The sequence below is a fragment of the Muntiacus reevesi genome, chromosome 7 (genome assembly GCF_963930625.1).
Source record: "Muntiacus reevesi chromosome 7, mMunRee1.1, whole genome shotgun sequence".
Lineage (NCBI taxonomy): Eukaryota > Metazoa > Chordata > Mammalia > Artiodactyla > Cervidae > Muntiacus > Muntiacus reevesi.
This window is the reverse complement of record NC_089255.1, coordinates 8057138-8076319: the sequence shown is the minus strand read 5'-3', so window position 1 is coordinate 8076319 and position 19182 is coordinate 8057138. Positions and strand designations below refer to the sequence as shown.

Below are 19182 nucleotides of genomic sequence, written 5' to 3'. Positions count from 1 at the left end.
AAAGGCCGATTACCTGTTTTGCACTTGCTGGAGTCTCTAAGATTTCTGTCAGCGTGCTTCCTGGTTGGTTCCGGATCACATCAATGATCAGTTTTTTGGTCCTTACAAAATAGAGAAAGGAGAGAGAGGCTTTCAGACAGCAGTCTTGAGGCACAAAAATCTGTTTCCCCTGAGGCAGTGTAAAGATGAAGCTTCAAAGAGAATCCTTTAAAATGAAACCGTCTCGCAGAACTTCAGGATGTCTGCTTTAAGGCTCCCCAAAGCTTGTGAATGCTTGACAATCAAAGTCTGGGTTTTATATGCTTGAGGTCGTCAGACTATAGGGGCTTCCCAGGTGGTGCTAGTGGTAAGGAACCTGTCTGACAATGCAGGGGACATTAAGAGACTCAGGTTTGATCCTTGGGAGGGGAAGATCCTCTGGAGGAGGGCATGGCAACCCACTACAGTATTTTTGCCTGGGAATCCCATGGACAGAGGAGCCTGGCGGGCTACAGTCCACATGTTCACTCAGAGTTGGACACGTCAGATTACAATGTCAGTATCCTGGGCACAAGCATGTCATAACTACTTTTTCTTTTCTAATTTAATTTGTGCTTTTTGGCTACGCTGTGGCAGCCTGTGGGATCTTAATCCCCCAACCAGGGATGGAACCCGTGGCCCCTGCAGTGGAAGCTCGGAGTCTCAACCACCTGGACCATCAGGGAAGTCCCCCTTTTCTTCTTTTCAGACTGAGAGTACTTTCTGATGACCAGGAGGAACAACTGGGCTCATCACTCTGGAAGGAGCAGGAATGATATCTAATGTCCTGACTTTAATAACATTTAAACTTCTGAGCCTGTTGAAAACATAATAAGCTGCTGGGAGCCAGACCAGCTGTTACTGCTGATGCTCTAAGCATGTTACGAAGCACTGTGAGGGCCAGTGGGAGTGCAAGTCCCGTATGGGCTATGAAGGCTCTGGCTGCCGGACGACACAGCAGCCTGGAGGAGGGGTGGTTGGGAACCTTGGGTCTGGTGGTGGGACTAACCCATAGGTGAAGGTCCCTGTCCCCAGGAGGGAGAGAACAAGAGAACTGCTCGGTAACAAGAGCTGGAAAACCACTCTGTCAATGCCAAAACGATGTATTTTTTCATACGTGTTCTTTAGGATAATCAGCCATCCTTTCCTAATTAAAGATCAGGTTACGTAACTATGTGCTAAGACTTTAATGTAAAAGGTAAATGGTCAAGTATGCTCCCTTTCACATAAGCAGGAACATTATTGGACACTGTGTCCCTTCAAAAAAAAAATAAAAGGAACATAAACAGAAGTCGCCTTAAATTACAAACAGGCCTAACCAACATCTGAAGTTTCATTCTTGTTGCATTGAACCTCAGTTCCTCTCAAGGCATTATATGGTATCACTGGATGATGAATTTCTTCCTCAACTACAGCAGAAAATGGTCATACGGCATGAAAATAGGAAAAGGGAAAGAAAACATCATTCATGTTTTGAATCCCCCAGGGCGGGGGACTGCTCCCAAAGGACAAGAGGAAACTCTCAAAGGGAACTGCAGATATATTATTCTTGCAAATAGGATAAAGTTCAACAAGCCATCTGTAACCATTATTTTTCTCCTTTCTTATTTATTTCAGGTCTGTATGAGAAGAATGATCACAACCATTTCCTCTGGCCCATGAGCCTTCATCGCTGGGGATTTTCGAGCTGTCTGGGAATGCACAGAGAAATGTTCCCCCAGAGTCAGAGGTGGACACACAGCTCATTCCAGCCATGTGTGAGACAGCCCTGCTCCTGGGAGCCAAGAATCTATTGTCTCCCTGCCCACTCGACTCCCCCCTCCAATCCTCATTATAAATAAATATCTTAAATGGAAACATCCGGTTGGAAATAAAAGCTCTGGGTGATTTTAAAAAGTGTTAGCACTTACTTGAAATAATGTTCTAGGAATGACTGATGATATATGATTCCAGGAAACTCTTTAGAGAAGCTATCTGAGGATGAGCATGACCAGGGTCACTCAAGTGTGCCCTCGCAGGGACAGAGAATGTTCATCTGCTTGGGAGTGCCTGGAGGACAAACTGTCCACACAGCCTTTCTCTTGAAATTCTACTTTAGGTCAGGCTTCCGCTGGAATCTCCTCCCAAAGTTTCACACCAGACTTCTTCCATGTAAATAACTGTCCAGTTTCATGACAGGGAAATCACTACCTTGCCCTGCAGTAAGCCTAATGGTTAAAGACAATGGAGTCAGACAGATCTCAGGGCGAACCAGGGAGTTGCTGACTAAGTGTGTGGACTTGTGCAAACTATAAAGTCTTGGAGGTGTTTCTTCTTTTTTTTTTCCTTCCTATTTACATAATGGAAGTCTCTCAGAACTGAAAGAAAGATGCATGTAAATCCCCTCTTTAGCGTCAGACGTGCAGTCAGCATTCGTGTGGTCACGTGCTGCCCACGATGCCAGCCCCTGGTCATCGGTGGCCAGTGGGCCCTCGAGAGATGGCTGGTCCAAACGCAGATATGCGGTAAGTGCAAAACACACTCTGGACGTGTGGGTTTGGAAGGCTCAGAATGAACAACGGGGTGTGTCACGTTGCCGTCGTTCACTCGCTCGGGCGTGTCCGACTCTTTGTGACGCCATGGACGGCGGCACACCAGGCTTCCCTTACCTCCACTATCTCCCTCAATTTGCTAAAACTCATGTCCATATTTGGAAGGCTCATTACGAAAAAAGGAATGTGTCATATACCACTAATAATTTTTTATACTGATTCTATATTGAAATAACAATATTTTGGATATACTGGGGTATATTAACATATTAGAATTAACTTCACCTGCTCCTTTAAAAAATATGGCTTCCAAAAAATTTAAAAGTACCCGCGTGGCCCACATTACACCTCTGCGACACGCTCAGCTCTGGAGCAGCCCATTCCAGAACACGAAGCCCACTCAGACAGGCCTGCCTTCCAGTGAGGTCCACTCACTGGGCCCAGTGAGTCACAGGATGTCAGCGCTGAGGGGGAGCTTTGGGCAACCCATCCCTGGTTTTACCAATGAGCTCCATTGTTATGGAAGCTCGCATTCTATTTTCTAGAGTTGCAGGAAGCAAGCTGAATTCCCTTTCCTCCTCATCAGCCCCTCATCAACTTGCAGAGGCCGCCAGAACTGTCTTCATCCCCTCTTCTACCCTTTCTCTTTTTCCCAAGCGAAACCCCTCAGTTCCGTAAACCTCTTCACAATAGGAGACAGAGAGTTCCTAGTCCTGCTTGCATTTCAGTTAGCCAATGAATTTATACCATGTTCCCCCGCCACCACCTTGATGCAAACACAATATGCTAGACATGGTCTGACCAGCATGAATCTACTGGTTAATGTTTTGGCACCACAGATGTTCAAACAATAGGTAAGACAAGCCGATCAAACCAAGGACTCTACCATCTTCCCTGGATGAGTAAAGTTAAGAAGAAATGAAATATACCAGGGAGTTTATTTGTCAGAGCTCTGCTCAAATCCCACCATCAATAAATGAGAGTGCATGGTGCTTGTAAACTGGTGTGGTCCCTTAGGTTTGGCCATTGCATTCAAAGGGTGTGTCTTATTACACCCTGGCCAGGACCATTGCCGAGCCTCCCCGTCTGCCACCTGCCTTACAATGTGCCCAGGGTTGAAAAGGAATTGGTGTTGATGGAAGCTAAAAAGTATTTACAATTTTTAAAAATTCTAATCACGTGATTACACATTTTTATCACCAGACCTCAAATATCCCCTTAGCCACTTAACTGCTCATGCCAGTTTAGACCAAAACCAAGGAAATCTTTCAATGGGATGACAGATGCCGAAACTGAATATGTGATAGGAAAATAATTCTCAAGAGATAACAAGCACTCAGGCAGTTAAGTATGAGTAAAAGCCACAAATAATGCTTTCTACTTATACACATGTACTTCCATAGAAACACAAGCTTAACCAAGGCCAAAAGGATCACATACTTTAAGTTAAATCAAAAGTTATAATAAGAGGGATTTACAAGTGTACAGTTCTTTATAATTTACAAGGTCGGTGTGTGACCTCATTCACTCATCAGAGCCCCGCGTCCCCATCTCCCCTCCTCTCCATTTAATGGATAAAGGGAACAAATGCTTAGGTGATGTGATCAGAGTCCAGCTGCTAGTGTGTGAGACTGGGGCTGTAACCCCAGGTCTTCCTGGGACTCCTCAACCAGGCTTTTTTGTCTCTAGGGAGGGCTTTCCAGGTGGTGCAGTGGTGAAGAATCTGCCTGCCAGCTCAGGAGACTCAAGAGACTCGGGTTCCATCCCTGGGTCAGGATGATCCCCTGGAGGAGGAAGCGGCAACTCACTTCAATATTCTTGCCCAGAAAATCTCATGGACAGAGGAGCCTGGTGGGCTACAGTCCATGGGGTTGCAAAGAGTTGCACAAAACTGAGCGACTGAGAACATGCTTGGTAATATTTTCAAAATGGCAACATCCCAGACTGACACTGCAGGTGGATTCTTTACAAGCTGAGCAACCAGGGAAGCCTATTTCAAAGTGTACATTAACGGAATATCAATGGCCTGTGATATAAAGCATGTCAGCGACTAGCTACTTGCTTCCCAGTATTTTAGAATTTAATTTCCTCACCTCAAAGATAAACACTCAGATTAGACAGTCTCCAAGCCCCCTATCAATGACACCTTTCATAATTATCTGTTAGTAACAAGATTTTGAAATATATACTTAAGGCATAACGTATTTGGAAGTAAGGCTTGCTTCACACCATGGAGTGAACTCTACTGACTGTCTTGGGCAACACCCAAATTCCACTTCTGAAGAAGGCTACCCAGTCAGTCTTCAAGTTGTCATCCACAGTGAGCACTGGCTGTTTACTGAAGGGCTTCACCAAGAGTAGGATCTCAAAGTATGCCCAGAGGAAGGCTTTCAAGACCCCAGAGGCCAGTGAATGCAGTAAATTATTGAATCTATTAAAACATTGGCCCAATAGCCTTTTTTATATAAATGGAAAAGTTGATCTGACAGTTCCAAGGAATCCCAGGCAGCCAAAAGAATCTTGAGAAAGAACAAGTTGGAGGAGTCATACTTCCCAATTTCAAAACTTACTACAAAGCTACTGTGATAAACGTGGTGTGGTACTAGCTTAAGGACAGACATATGGACCAATGGAATAGAATTTAGTCTTGAAAAACCATACACGCATGGTGGATTGGCTTTTGACAAGGGTCTAGACCATTTAATGGAGAAAGACTAGTCTCTTTAAGGAATAATGGTGGAAAACTGGATATCCACGTGCAAAAGAATATTTGGGACCCTAACATTCCACCATATACAAAAATTCATTCAAAAGGGATCACAGTTGTAAAAGCTGAAACTATGGAACACTTAGAAAAAAACATAGAAGGAAACTCTCATGATCTTGGATTGGGCAATGAATTCTCATATATGACACCAAAAGCACAATAAACAACAAAAAATAGATAAGCTGCCCTTCATTAAGTTAAACAACTTTTTCTACAGAAAAGGATCATACCAAGAGGATAAAAAAGACAGCTCCCAAAAGGGGAGAAAATGTTTTCAAATCATATGTATGATAAGGATTTAGTATCCAGAACATTTAAGAACTCGCACAACTCTGCAACAAAACGGTAAAAATCCAGCTTAAAAATGGGCAAAGACTTTAACAGACATTTCTACAAAGAAGACATAGAAATGACTGATAAGCACATGGAAAGATGCTAAACATTACTAATCATCAGGGAAATGCAAGTCAAAACCACAATGAGATACTACTTCATGCCCACTGGGATGGCTATAACAACAAAACAAAACAGAAAATAAATTTTGGTGAATTATGGGAAAAACTGAAACCCTCATACCTTGTTGGTGGGGAAAAAAGTCTGGCAGTTCCTCAAAACAGAAATACTATATGACCTAGCAACTCCACTGCTAAGTATACACCCCAAAGAACTGAAAGTAAGTGTTCGAATACAAAGTTGTATATAAATGTTTATGGTAGTACTATGCACTATAACCAAAATGTAACAACCCGAATGTCCATGATACTATGGTATATCCATACAATGGAATCTTATTCAGCCAAAACCACGCTCAATAAAGGAAGCCAGACACAAAAGGCCACATATTATATAATTCCAATTATACCAGAGTAGGCAGGTTCGTGGAAACAGAAAGCAGATTAGTGATTTCCAGGACTGGGGAGCAGAGTCTGAAAAGGTGCCCCAGAGATGACTATTTAAAGTAGAGGGTTACTTTAGGGGTAATGGCAATATTCTGGAACTAGATATTCTGGAATTCCAGAATATTTTGGAAGCTTGCACAACATTCTGGATGTATTAAGTGCCATCAAGTTGTACATTTAAAAGGTTAGAATGGGGGACTTCCCTGGTGGTCCAGTGGCTAAGACTCCACGCTCCTGATGCACGGGGCATGGGTTCATCCCTGGTCAGCGAGCTAGATCCCACATACTGCAACTAAAGATCTCGCATGCTACCATGAAGACAGAGGATGCCACGCGCTGCAACAGCCACATAAACAGAAAACAAATACTTTGGAAAGAAAAGTTAGAACGGGTAAAGCAACCTCACTCCAATAAAAATTAATTTAAAAAAACGTTAGGATGGTAACTTTTATGTTGTATTTTGCCACAAAATGCAAAAGTAAATACATGAAACCATTGGCTGGCTCCACTCTGTGTGGTGACTAAAGAGGCAGACAGTATTTGTGTCCATCACACCGTGGGGGAGCTGGGTGAGGGGGACCCACACAGGGGCTGAGGCAGCTGAAGAATGCACCAGGCCTTCCTGGCCAGGATGTACCGCTCCCAACAGGTCTGACTTCCATGGTTTCGCTTTCAAAATGTGAATTCCCCAAATTTGCAGAAATGTGGAGACTCGTATTCAGAAATGAGTATAAATATACCTGATGTCTTCAGGCTGTCTGATATTTGAGACCATCCCAGTCATGATCTTCCGTTCATTAAAGCCAGCATTTGAGCTGACTGCATTTAGAAAATGGCGTTCAAATACCAGACAAAACGAATTATGAAAAAATTTCTTCCTCTTACTTCTGAAAGACAAAGCTTATGAGATCATAGGACAACTGGCCTGATTGAATTTACATGGTGGAACCACACCATCTGTATCTCCAGTTCCCTCTGTGATTGGCAAGTGCTCAGGGGGCCCTGTGAGCAGCCTCCACAGTTTTCTCTCTTTTTGCTCTGCTGCCCTGTCTTGAGTTGTTTCCCGGCAAGTGCAATCCGACTTGGTCGCCAGTAGTTGAAAGCAACTGCCTTCAACTCTAATGAGGCCAAGGTTGTGCAAGAGTCCTGCAGTCTGTCCTGGGTCCTGCAGATGAGCAGCGCTATCCGTTGGACTGCAGACCCTTGAAGGGAGGTACTCTTGCTCACCACTGGGTCCTCAACCTCAAGCCCACCGCCAGTGACACAGGTTGAAACTCAAGTATTTGGGTATCTGAACGACCAGAGCCTTAGAGATGACTGGAGCACAAAATAAGCAAGCCTACTAGAAGAAGCACATACGTATGTACTGCAACACAGCACAATGAGTTAAGCTTTTTTTTTTTTTTTTTCCATTTTCATGGGATTGAATATCTGGAAAAAATCAACTAGAAATGAGTGCTGTCTGAGGCATGTCAGTGGCAGAAAAGCTCCTGCTGCAAATGAAAACAACCTCAGAACTCAGGACATGTAACTCGGGAGTCATGTGTAAAGTATTATTTAAATGTTTATTTCCTTTTGCTCCCATTTCCCACTTCCATTTTCTACTTCACCCCGATGTACAACTGTTCTAATGTGCTAATACGTATCCATTTCCTTCTATTAGTTCTTAAAAACTGTATGTTGGGTGAGCCCCTGGTTTTGGTTTATGACATTTCAATTCAGGGTGATGAACCATTCTCTCTTACTCTGTATGTGAGGACTGATGTACAATGTCTTCGAGGCCTTGACAGAAAAAGTACAGTATCAAGAGTATGAAAACTTCATCTGAAATCTTCAAGGTCAGGAGGTTGACTATAAATAAAGTCAAAGTTGGTCAAGTTATCTAGGCTTAGTTTAATAGAAACGATGTCTAATAAGTCAGAGAACAGCATTATGTCTTACTGCATGTGACTTTTACATTAATGTTTTCTACCAGAAAATAAATTAGGTACAAGGTATTTCCTTGAACTTCCTTGTTCTTTTGACCACTGGAACAGTTATTTCCTTTCAGCTACCTGAGGACTTTCATAGGCTGAGTTAATCATTTCTTTTTTCTTTTCTTTTTTTTTTAAGTTAATCATTTCTTAAAGGGAAGGAATGAAATTACTACAAGGAAAACTAAAAAACAAGATAAGCTTTAGAAAATATTATAATATTTAGGTCTCTCAAATGATAAAGAATCTATTATTCTTGGTTAGATTTTTGATGGCTAAACGCACTGTTTTTCAATATTTGGGCTTCCTTGGTGGCTCAGTGGCAAAGAATCCACCTCCAGTGGACAGATGTGGTGATCCTCTGGAGAACGAAATGGCTACCCACTCCAATCTTTTTGCCTGGGAAATCCCATGGATGGAGAAGCCTGGTGGGCTACAGTTCATAGGGTCACAAAAGAATTGGATACAACTTAGCAACTAAAACGACAAACAACAACATTTCAATATTTAGAAATGACTTGAAAATTTAGTCTAATTTGAATTTGCATGGTTTAAGATTTATAATTGGGACTTCCCTGGTGGTCCAGTGGTTAAGAAAAAGTCAAAGTGTTAGTTGCTCAGTCGCTCTTTGTGACCCCATGGACTGTAGCCCGCCAGGCTCCTCTGTTCATGGGATTTTCCAGGCAAGATACTGGAGTGGGGAGCCATTCCCTTCTCCAGGGGATCTTCCCGACCCAAGGATCGAACCCTGGTCTCCCGCATTGCAAGCAGATTCTTTACTATCTGAGCCACCACAGACACCCACTGGTTAAGAATCTGCCTGCCAATGCAGGGGACACTAGTTTGATCCCTGGTCCAGAAGATCTCACAGGCCGTAGGGCAACTCAGTCCATGCAGCACGACTACTGATCCCAAACTCCAGAGCCCACGATCTGCAGCTACTGAAGCCTGTGCTCTGCAACAAGAGAAGCCTGCGTACTGCAACCAGAGAAAGCCTCTGCATAACAATGAAGACCCAGTGCAGTCAGAGACATGTAAATAAATGAAATTTTTAAAAAAGATGAGAAAATGGAAACATATGCTCTTTAAGCCCCAAACTTACTTGATCATGAGGCTTTGGCCATCTATAGCTTCACCATCCCCTATGTCGTACTTGCTGGTCAGGTAAAGGGAAATCTCAGTCTTGGCAAGTTGATCTAGTGTGTTTACCTTGTCAGGGTCATTAGGGTCAACAGCTCCTTCCCCTGCAGAATAAAGCGCTGTTATTTCCCAACTCACTGATTGTGACAGTGGCATCATCAATGTAAGACAAAGGTTCTGTAGGAAACATGGGGCTTGGGAGTTGAGCAGGAGATTGTGGTCCTCAGAGAAAACCACATTCCAATATCCTTACAGTGGCTTTTAAAAAATCTTTGAATTAAACATTAAAATAGCATGAGACATTGATATTCAAAATTTGAAAAAAATTACTGAAAGAGAACTGTCAATAAAAGACATCATTGGGAAAAATAAGGAACTTTTAGTAAATTTTGCTCTTCTTCTTTATGATTGACAAATCCTTTTTGACATATATAGAGCTTCAAGAATAGTAAATTGCTTTACAATTGAGCATACTAAGAAGTACAGAATCCTTCATGTAGAAATGGGCTAGTGTAGTGATTATCCTTTAAATGAACCTGCGAATTAAATAAGACTTTTGGATCTGGGATAGGAAAACCAACAAACCATCCAACCAACCAACAAAACACAAACCAGAGGGAAGACGCCCTTACCAAGGAAAGATTCCACATTAGGTACCTCTTCCAGCAACTCCAACAGCTCATTCAGTAAGTCAGTTTTTTCAGGTGCAATCGCATCTTGGTGTTCCAACAAGAGCTTTACATAGAAAGCAACACACAAAGATACAAGTAAATTCTCAACGGCTACCGTATTTACATAGTCCTCTTCCTGACTTTTCGTGATAACTTTCTTCTGATATTGTTTGAATCTTAAATGCAAGTCTGACATTTATTACAGAGAAACACAGTCTGTACTTTATCTTAGAGGCAAGTGCATACTCTTTATCAAAGAGTAGTTTTTACTCTTTTTTTATACAAAAAGAGTGTAAAAGAGTTTTTACTCTTTTTTTACTTTTTTTTTATACAAAAAAGTGTAGTTTTTAGGAAAGGTGTTCATAAATACTCTTTCAGCAAAATCTTGCAAAATCTGTCAAGAGGCAGTTTTCTTCCACCTAAACCCCATGCTTCTTCCACGTTTATATAAAAGGTCAAAGTTGAGGGATAAATTAGGAGTCTAGGATTAAAACACACACACTACTACATATAAAACAGATAACCAACTAGGACCTACTGTATAGCACAAGGAACTATACTCAATATTTTGTAATAACGTATAAGGGAAAAGAATCTGAAAGAGTGTATATACGTGTGTGACACACATATACATACATAATATATATACACAGATATTCTGAACCACCTTTGCTGTATATCTGAAACTAACATAACATTGTAAATCAACTACACTCCAATAAAAAAGAGAAAAAAGTCAAAGGTGGGGGGAAAGAATCTAAAATAATGCAGAAGTCTCTTGACTAACATGGTAGCAAACTGCAAGGACATTTCCATATCTCTTCAGAGAAAAATTACACAGTAATCAAACATTATAGCTATATTTTAAAAAATCACCACTATTAGCTATTTTATTTTTTTGAGATGTTTAGTAATAAACTTATTAAGATATCATTCACATACCATACAATCGACCCATTTAAAGTGTATAATTCAACATTAGTATATTTCATAGTTGTGCAACCACTAAAACACCAATTTTAGAGCATTTTTAGTATTTACCCCCATCCAAAGAAACTCTGTATCTTTCAGCAGTCATCTGAAAATCACCTTGTTTCCATAGATTTTCCTCTTCTGGACCTTTTATATGTATATATTATATATATATATAAAACACACACATATATATATATATAATATGTGAGCTTTTGTGACTGGTTTTTGCACTATTAGCTATTTTAATCTTTCTGGCATTAATGATCTTTCATGGGTGGGGATGGCAGAGATGCCCATATGATTCCTTGGCCTGAGACTCAGATGTACCAGTAGGTTCTTCCCTTCAGAATTAAAAAAAAAAAAAAAATCAATGGTAACACAGCTGAGTGTTCGCCAGATCTTAGAGGAAATAATAACTCTGGAGGAACAGCAGCATCTAGGACAACACATCCGCTCTTGTTTTCATTTTGAATTAATAGAACAATGTTTGCAAAATATGAGACTGGTACCCCTGGTGATGGGAAATATCTCAGTTGTTTTGACTATCTTGCAAAACAAAAATCTGAATCATGTGATAAAAGTAGTCTTTTCCATTTTTAATCTCCTTTTCAACAGCTTTACTGAGATATAATTAACACGTGACTGGGCTTCCAGGTGGCTCAGTGGCAAAGAATCCACTTGCCAGTGCAAGAGATGCAGGAGACGAGAGTTCGATCCTTGGGTCAGGATGATCCCCTGGAGTAAAAAATGGCAACCCTATTCAGTATTCTTGCCTGGAAAATCCCATGGACAGAGGAGTCTGGCGGGCTGCAGTCCATGGGGTCACGAAGAGTCAGAAACGACTGAATAACTAACTGGGACTTCCCTGGTGGTTCAGATGGCAAAGCGTCTGCCTATAGTGCGGGAGACCTGGGTTTGATCCCTGGGTCAGGACGATCCCCAGGAGTAGGAAATGACAACCCTATCCAGTATTCTTGCCTGGAAAATCACATGGATGGAGGAGCCTGGAGGGCTACAGTCCATGGGGGTCACAGTCAGGCAAGACTGAGCAACTAAGTATGCAAGCATGATGACTAAAGATGTTGAGCATCTTTTCATGTGTTTATGACTATTGTATATTGTATATTGAATATTGTATATTGTATATATTGTATATTTTGAAGAAATCTCTATTCAGATGATTTGCCTGTTTAAAAAATTAATTTTGTTTTTTTAATTAGTAAATAGTAAAATACAGAGGACAAAATCCACCATCTTCACCATTTTTAAGTGTAGAGTTCAGTAGTGCTAAGAACATTAATGTGCCTCCAATCTATATAACTCTTTAATCTTGCAAAATTGAAACTATATCCATTCAACAACTTCCCGTTCCACCGTTCCACTCTTCTGTCTCTGAATTTGACTACTCTAGGTTATCTTGTATAAGAGGAATGATACAGTATTTGCCTTTTTCCATCTGGTTTACTTCACTTGGCATAACATCCTCAAGGTTTATCCATGCTGCGGCATCAGAATTTCCTTCCTACTTAAGGCTGAATAAAACTCCATTGTTTTTTGGAATATTCCACATTTTTACACCACATTTTGATTATAAATGGGCACTTGGTGGCTTCCACTTTTTGGCTACTGTACAATGCTGCAATGAACAGGAGGGTACAAGTGTCTTTGACTTTGCTTCTTCTTTTGAGTATATACCCAGAACTGAATATGTTCTTAACTTTTTTGAGAAACGATCACATTGTTTTCTATAGCAGCTGTACCATTTAACATTCCCACTGATAGTATAACAGGGTTCTAATTTTTCTAAATCTCTGCTAACACATTTTCCAGTTTTTGTTTTTATATTAATGGTAGCCACTATAATGGGTGTAAGGTGGTATCTCGTGTGTTTTTTTTTTTTTTTTCCCAAATCAAATGACAGATTCATTGGCTGTCTCTGTTATACAATGAGGCAAAATCACTGCAGTTTTGATTTGTATTTCCCTAGACATGAGTGATGCTGAACATCTTCATGTGTTTGGTCAGTCATCTGTCTTCTTTGGAAGAACACTGATTCAAGTCTCTAGTTCATTCTAGAATTGGGTTGCTTTCTGTTGCTGATCGATTGTAGGAATGGTTTACATACTCTTGGTTACTAACTGTAAATCAGACATATGATTTGCAGGTTTTTTCGCATTCTGTAGGTTGCCTTTTCACCATGTTCACCGTCTCATTTGAGACACAGCAGTCCATTTTTATTTTCAGTTGTCCATTTTTAAATTGGATTATTTATCTCATCATTGAGCTGTAGGTTTTCTTCATATATTCTGGATACAAGTTCTCTGACAGGTACACTATCTGAAACTATTTTCTCTCATCCTCGTGGTTGTCTTCTCAATTTTCTGATGGCAAGGTTTACAGCATGAAAGTTTCTAACTTTGAGGAGGTCCAATTTACTTTTTTTTGGTCTGTGTGTATTTTTTCTTTTTGTGGCTTATACATTTGGTGTCATACCTAAGAAACCACTGCCTATCCAAGGCTGCAAAGATTTACTCCTATGTTTCCTTCCAAGAGTTTTATATATATATATTTTGACAGATTTATTTATGTATTGATGGCTGTGCTCGGTCTTCCTGGCTGTACACAGGCTTTCTCTAGCTGTGGTGGGCGAACTTCCCATGGCCCAGGCTTCTCTGGTTGCGGAGCCCAGGCTCCGGGGCGCACGGGCTTCAGTGGGGTGGTGTACGGGCCTGGCTGCCCTGAGGCACGTAGAATCCTCCTGGACCAGAGCCTGAGCCCGTGTCCCTGCACTGGAGGCGGACTCTTGGCCACTGGACCTCCTGGGAAGTCCCCTTTCTACTCTCTCTCTTTTAAAGAATTATATATACATACTTTGCTCTTGGTTATGTGGGATCTTAGTTCCCCAATCAGGGATCACACCTGTGCCCCCTGCAGTGGAAGCTTGTATTCTCAACCACTGTGCCACCGGCGAAATCCATCCACTCTGTCTTAAACGTGAAGATTAGCAAAGGAGAGAGTGATCTGTTCAATGTCGCATTTCCCCTAACATTCCCTGATGCTTACAAACTGGGTTTTTAGGAAAGGGAGAGGAAGCCTCAGGCGCAGAGCTTCCAGGAAGCAACTATGTTCGACTATTGTGTTTTCATTACATTTATTTACTTTTAAGGTTTCCGTGCACTGCAAGGCATGCTAGTTTTTCTACTATGGTTGGATTTAAAGAAAGAAGCCATAGAGATGATAGAAAGACACGGTGAAATCTGGAAAGGTGGTACAGTGGATGTTTGCGGGGGAAGGTAAGTCAAAGACAAGAATAAACTAAGAAAGGTGGATCAAATCAATTTATATTCTTGTTCGCTCAAGAGAGGGGACAGCTGATTTGGCTGCTGTCTCTGGAAGGGATGATTTAGCAGCCACCTTCTACTCTCTATTCTGATAATTACAGAACATAATATCTCCTTCAAGAGCTAATTTTGAGGTTCTATATGTTCCCTAGGCAACAAGGAGCAAGCATGTGGCCACCGGTCTGGCCAGTCGTGTGGCCGCCATGCCCGAGTCTGCCCGTGGACTCTGCCTCCCTGGAGACAGACAGTAAACAAGGACAGTCTTCCCCGCAATTACATTTTTCCCACATTATTACATCTGCTTCCAACCACACACAGAAAGGAATTCCAAATCGGTTACAAGTCATATTTCCTAGGATTGGATTCTGTTTTTAATTCTTGTTAACAAAAGGAACAGATTATCTCTCTTTAAAGATTAACAGTCTAAATGAATTACAGCAACGCTCTCTCTCTGCTGTCCTTGGGAAAGAATCTCCCTTTCCCTCCACATGGCTATTGTCCTGAGCACACGTGCAATTAACACGTGGACTTTTTTTTTTTTTGAGATGAACAATTTACCACAGAAATAGACAAACGGGTTGAGGTTCAAATATGAATGAGTCTACCTGTTTGTTAGGAAATTATTTCTGCAAATGGTGTATTACTGGACATGTGTGCTGGCTGACTTGGGGTGTTTATATATAGGGAAAACAAGTATAGCCTCTTTATTTAATCAACCCACCCAGTCCCTCAGTGGGTCTCTTAGAACTGTTTTTGTTTAGGGTCACTCAAAATACTGATGGAGAGCTTGCTGCAGAGATCAAGGAAGGTTCCCTGTCCCAACCCTGAAAGGGGGAGATCAAAAGTAGATCCAGTCTTTTTTTCCAACCCATATTTAAACTTTGGTTACTTAGAAGAGTTTGATAATAAAGACTGAAATGTTGGGCAGCAAATTTTTCCCACTCGTTAGTATATTTGGTTTGGCGGGGACAGGGGCGAGACCTTTTAGAGGTGTGTCTTTGCTGTGCTTTTCCCCAGTTGCGAGTATAATCGGAAGCTGGGTGTATCCTTAACCACCTTCTGAGGCTTCCTGACCTTTACTCTGGTCTGAGTCACCTGGGGTCTGGTTAGAACGCAGGTTCTGATTTTGTAGGTCTCGCATGGGTTTCTAGTATGAGCTTAGAGTAGCCATGTCCAGAACTGTTCTTGGAAAGATTATGTTTTAAGAACCTAGCTGTTTCAGGATAAGTTCTGCTTGGTCTTAAACAAAGAACCTCACAATGCTGAGAAAACTGCCCTGCCCCTAAAATGCACCTAATACAGGCTAATGGTTGACGGTGATGTCTGTGTGTGAACTAGAGGGGACATTATGATATAGCACTGACTATGTCTAGAAATTTGGTTTTCTAGAACAACAGAAGAGACTCTTTGTAGGTGGCTATTGTTGGAGGTGGGGGGTGGGAGTCTTCTTTTCCCCAACCTAGAGCAGCCTATTTATTCCCTCTCTCTTTATGTCCAAACCTTAGAAGAGAGGGAACATTCTTAGAAACTAAACATTCTCAAGACTGATGTCTGAACCCCGGGCCCACTGCTAAAACCCTCCTCCAGCCTCACTTACTGAATGTGTGTTGATGATTTCTTCAATTGAAATATAAATGACTGGTTTGCTGACTGTCACCACATCTGTGTACTTATCCATATTAAACTTTTCTTCTGGTTCAGGGACATTACATGCTTCTTTGAAATATTTCCTAAAAAAAGGAAAGAAATAATTTTAGAATCAGTTTTGTGAATAAAACACTTTTATCAAAATGGTGAGATCTTCAGTGATGGGGAGGGCTTTGCATTTTCCCGCACTTATTGGAGGATCTAATCTAGCAGCTTCTAGGCTGATTCCAGATGGCGAAGCTGAGTCCATATTTCTGGGTATCGCACCCAGCTCCTCAAACAGGGATAGACAGAGCAGTTAGGTGGGCCTCAAGCCTTGTGATGGACTCAGTGTAATCAAGTTATGGGCATGTCGTTTAAAAAATATGATTTAAAAAATGTCCCCTGAAATCTAAACAAAAATGTCAAGACTGATGTTCTTCTCTAAGAATCAAGTCTTTTTAGAGAAAATAACCCCCAAAGCAATTAAGCAATTAATTAAAAGAAAAAAGGAAGTCAAAGGAGGTTTTAAGAGAAAATAAGGAATTACAAGAAATGGATGCTACATTTTTTAGTAACATCAAATTTGCTATTTTAATTGGCACAAACTTCTGCAGCCTTCAACAGCCTTTCAGAGTTTCTGTTACCAATTTGACGAAAATGCAAGGTAGGCCTGCTGCTGCTGCTAACTCGCTTCAGTCGTGTCCGACTCTGTGCGACCCCATAGACAGCAGCCCACCAGGCTCCGCCGTCCCTGGGATTCTCCAGGCAAGAATACTGGAGTGGGCTGCCACTTCCTTCAATGCATGAAAGTGAAAAGTGAAAGTGAAGTCGCTCAGTTGTGTCCAACTCTTAGCGACCCCATGGACTGCAGCCTACCAGGAGCCTCCATCTGTGGGATTTTCCAGGCAAGAGTACTGGAGTGGGGTGCTGTTGCCTTCTCCAAGGTAAGCCTACTCTGCTCTTAATCGATCTAGACCACAGTTGCTGGTTGCAAAGGCTGTTAAGACCAGACACACGGTTACATACAACGGCCCCTCCCTCCAGTGCTCAGCCTCTTCGAAAGTCTGCCATTTGAAGCTACGGTAAATTTTAACCAAGAGATGCAGAAAAGCCGGGTGTGCTGTGATAATGGCTTAGGAGGGGTTCTTAGCACAGGTAGAACAGGCATTTTAGTCTGTGAGTGTGTAAGTGCTTCCTATGCCTAAAGTATCCTTGGTGTATCTCCTAAGGGCACCCAAGACTCGCCCACCAGAAAGACCCCTGCCTTTCCACCCCGAGGCCGGGGGACGGGAACCGGCAGGCAGCCACGTGCCCACGGACAGCTGGCCTCCCTGGGCTGCCTGCCTGCCATCTTTCGTGAGTGCTGAGGAACATAAAAGATGAATATAAGTGAAAGAGAAAAAAAACAAGATGGATTTAGGAGATAAAGGGAGACGTTTGGTTTTTCCTTTTAAATGAAGAGTTGGAAACACAGTAGTTTAGTTGGAATAATCTGACAGAAAAGCAGGTGCAAAAGGAGTTTGAAGAGCAGCTAAGGATTCACAAGAAATGGATGTTACTTTTTTAGTCAGTGAGGAGATCTAAAATTAGCAGTGTGAGAAAAATCAAGCTTTCTCATAAGAGGATTTGGTGGAATTTCTTCACAAGAGGCAACAAATTCCAAACAGAGATGAATGCTCATGAACTACCTCTGTCAGCAGATAAATCACTGATCTGGAGGAAAACTGAGGAACAGGAAATTATCATCTTCCAAGCTGAGGCTACATGGATGTCACAGCTGTATGATGACTGACAGAAAAGAGAAAACGAATGCCTAGAGGAGTGTGCTTCCTCAGAGAGCTTCCGAGTGAGCAAACGTGCCTCCCAGACTCGCGCCTCCTCCCACATCCCGTGGAATCATCTGTGATAGAACTTGGAAGCATATGATCTGCCCCACACGTGTATTTAAGAGATGTTCCAGCACAGGACACATTCACACACAATCCTCAACAAGCGTTAACAGCTGGATTTTCCCCACCTGTCAAAACCAAATACTCAGTTTCCTGCCATTGTTTGGTGCAGATAAGGCAAGTTTTCCTGAATAGACAAAAGATAATCCTTTTTCCAAGCTCAAAAAAGTAGAAGTTAGGTGTTTTGATTCTTTTATTAATTCTAAGTACTACAAGCCTGAGGGGCTTCCCCAATGGCTCAGCAGTTAAAAAAAATCCTCTTGCAATGCAGGAGCCAGGGGTTCGATCCCTGGGTTGGGAAGATTCCCTGGAGGAGGAAATGGCAACTCACTCCAGTATTCTTGCCTGGAGAATCCCATGGACAGAGGAGCCTGGCGGGCTACAGTCCAAAGGGGCACAAAGAGTCGGACAAGACTGAGTGACTGAGCACACACAAGCCTAAACATACCAAGATGATTAAATATTTCTTTTTGTCAAAAGCACAAATCATACATATGGGGATGACTCAGTGTAACAGGGGCGCTGGCTATAGGGGTAGGATCGGGAACACCAGACAGAGGGAACTTGGCCTGATCGTCCCTGCTTCCTCTCTCCTCACGGTGGCAACCAGCACAAGAAATGCACGCGGCGACTTTCCTGGAGGTCCAGTGGGTAAGACTCTGCCCTTCCAATGCAGGGGGTATGGGTTCAATCCCTGGCTGGGGAACTAAGATCCTGTATGCTGTGCAGTGTGGCCAAAAACATAAATGACTAAACAAAATTAAAATTTTAAAGGCTTTATAAAAAAAAAAAAGGAAATAAAAGAGGTTTATGCTAAAGTGAAAATTTAACACAATTTATAATTAGAAAAGAAAAAAAAAAAAAGAAATGTAAGCAGCCCCCTGGGGTTCCTGCCCTCACCCCCAACTTCAGCTCTGGGCACAGCATACACATTACTCTTGTCCAGCACCTCGCAAGCTTCTCCAAACGTAATGACCCCTTTCACCTGAACTCCTGATACGTCTCTGATAAATAGTCGTTCATAGAGGAGAGGTGCTCATTTTCTCCTTCGAAGAGCTTGTTGGAGGCTGCATGCTGCAGGACCTTGGCCACTGATCCCAAGTTTCTCCTCTGGTCGGGATTGATCTGACCTCCGGCTGTCATGTCGATGATATCAAAGCCGTCTGGGGCGACAATGGCTGGGTTCATGTACCGGTAGTACAGGAGGTTTCCAACAATCTGGAGGGAGGCAGAAGAGAAGACTATTTTTGAGAGAGAAAACTCGAGTTTGGAGTGTTTTTGTTTTGCTT

General features: G+C 42.0%; 1 protein-coding gene across 1 annotated transcript in view; it reads right to left on the bottom strand.

Moving 5' to 3' along the window:
• The window catches only part of IQGAP2 (IQ motif containing GTPase activating protein 2), a 295627-nt gene that overhangs the window by 12885 nt on the left and 263560 nt on the right, over window positions 1–19182 (bottom strand). The window contains exons 27-31 of the mRNA XM_065940796.1: window positions 18879–19111; window positions 15913–16045; window positions 9961–10063; window positions 9291–9432; window positions 14–101 (exon numbers count right to left, since the gene is read on the bottom strand). Coding sequence (XP_065796868.1) covers window positions 14–101; window positions 9291–9432; window positions 9961–10063; window positions 15913–16045; window positions 18879–19111 — 699 coding nt within the window. The remainder of the gene's footprint in view (window positions 1–13; window positions 102–9290; window positions 9433–9960; window positions 10064–15912; window positions 16046–18878; window positions 19112–19182) is intronic.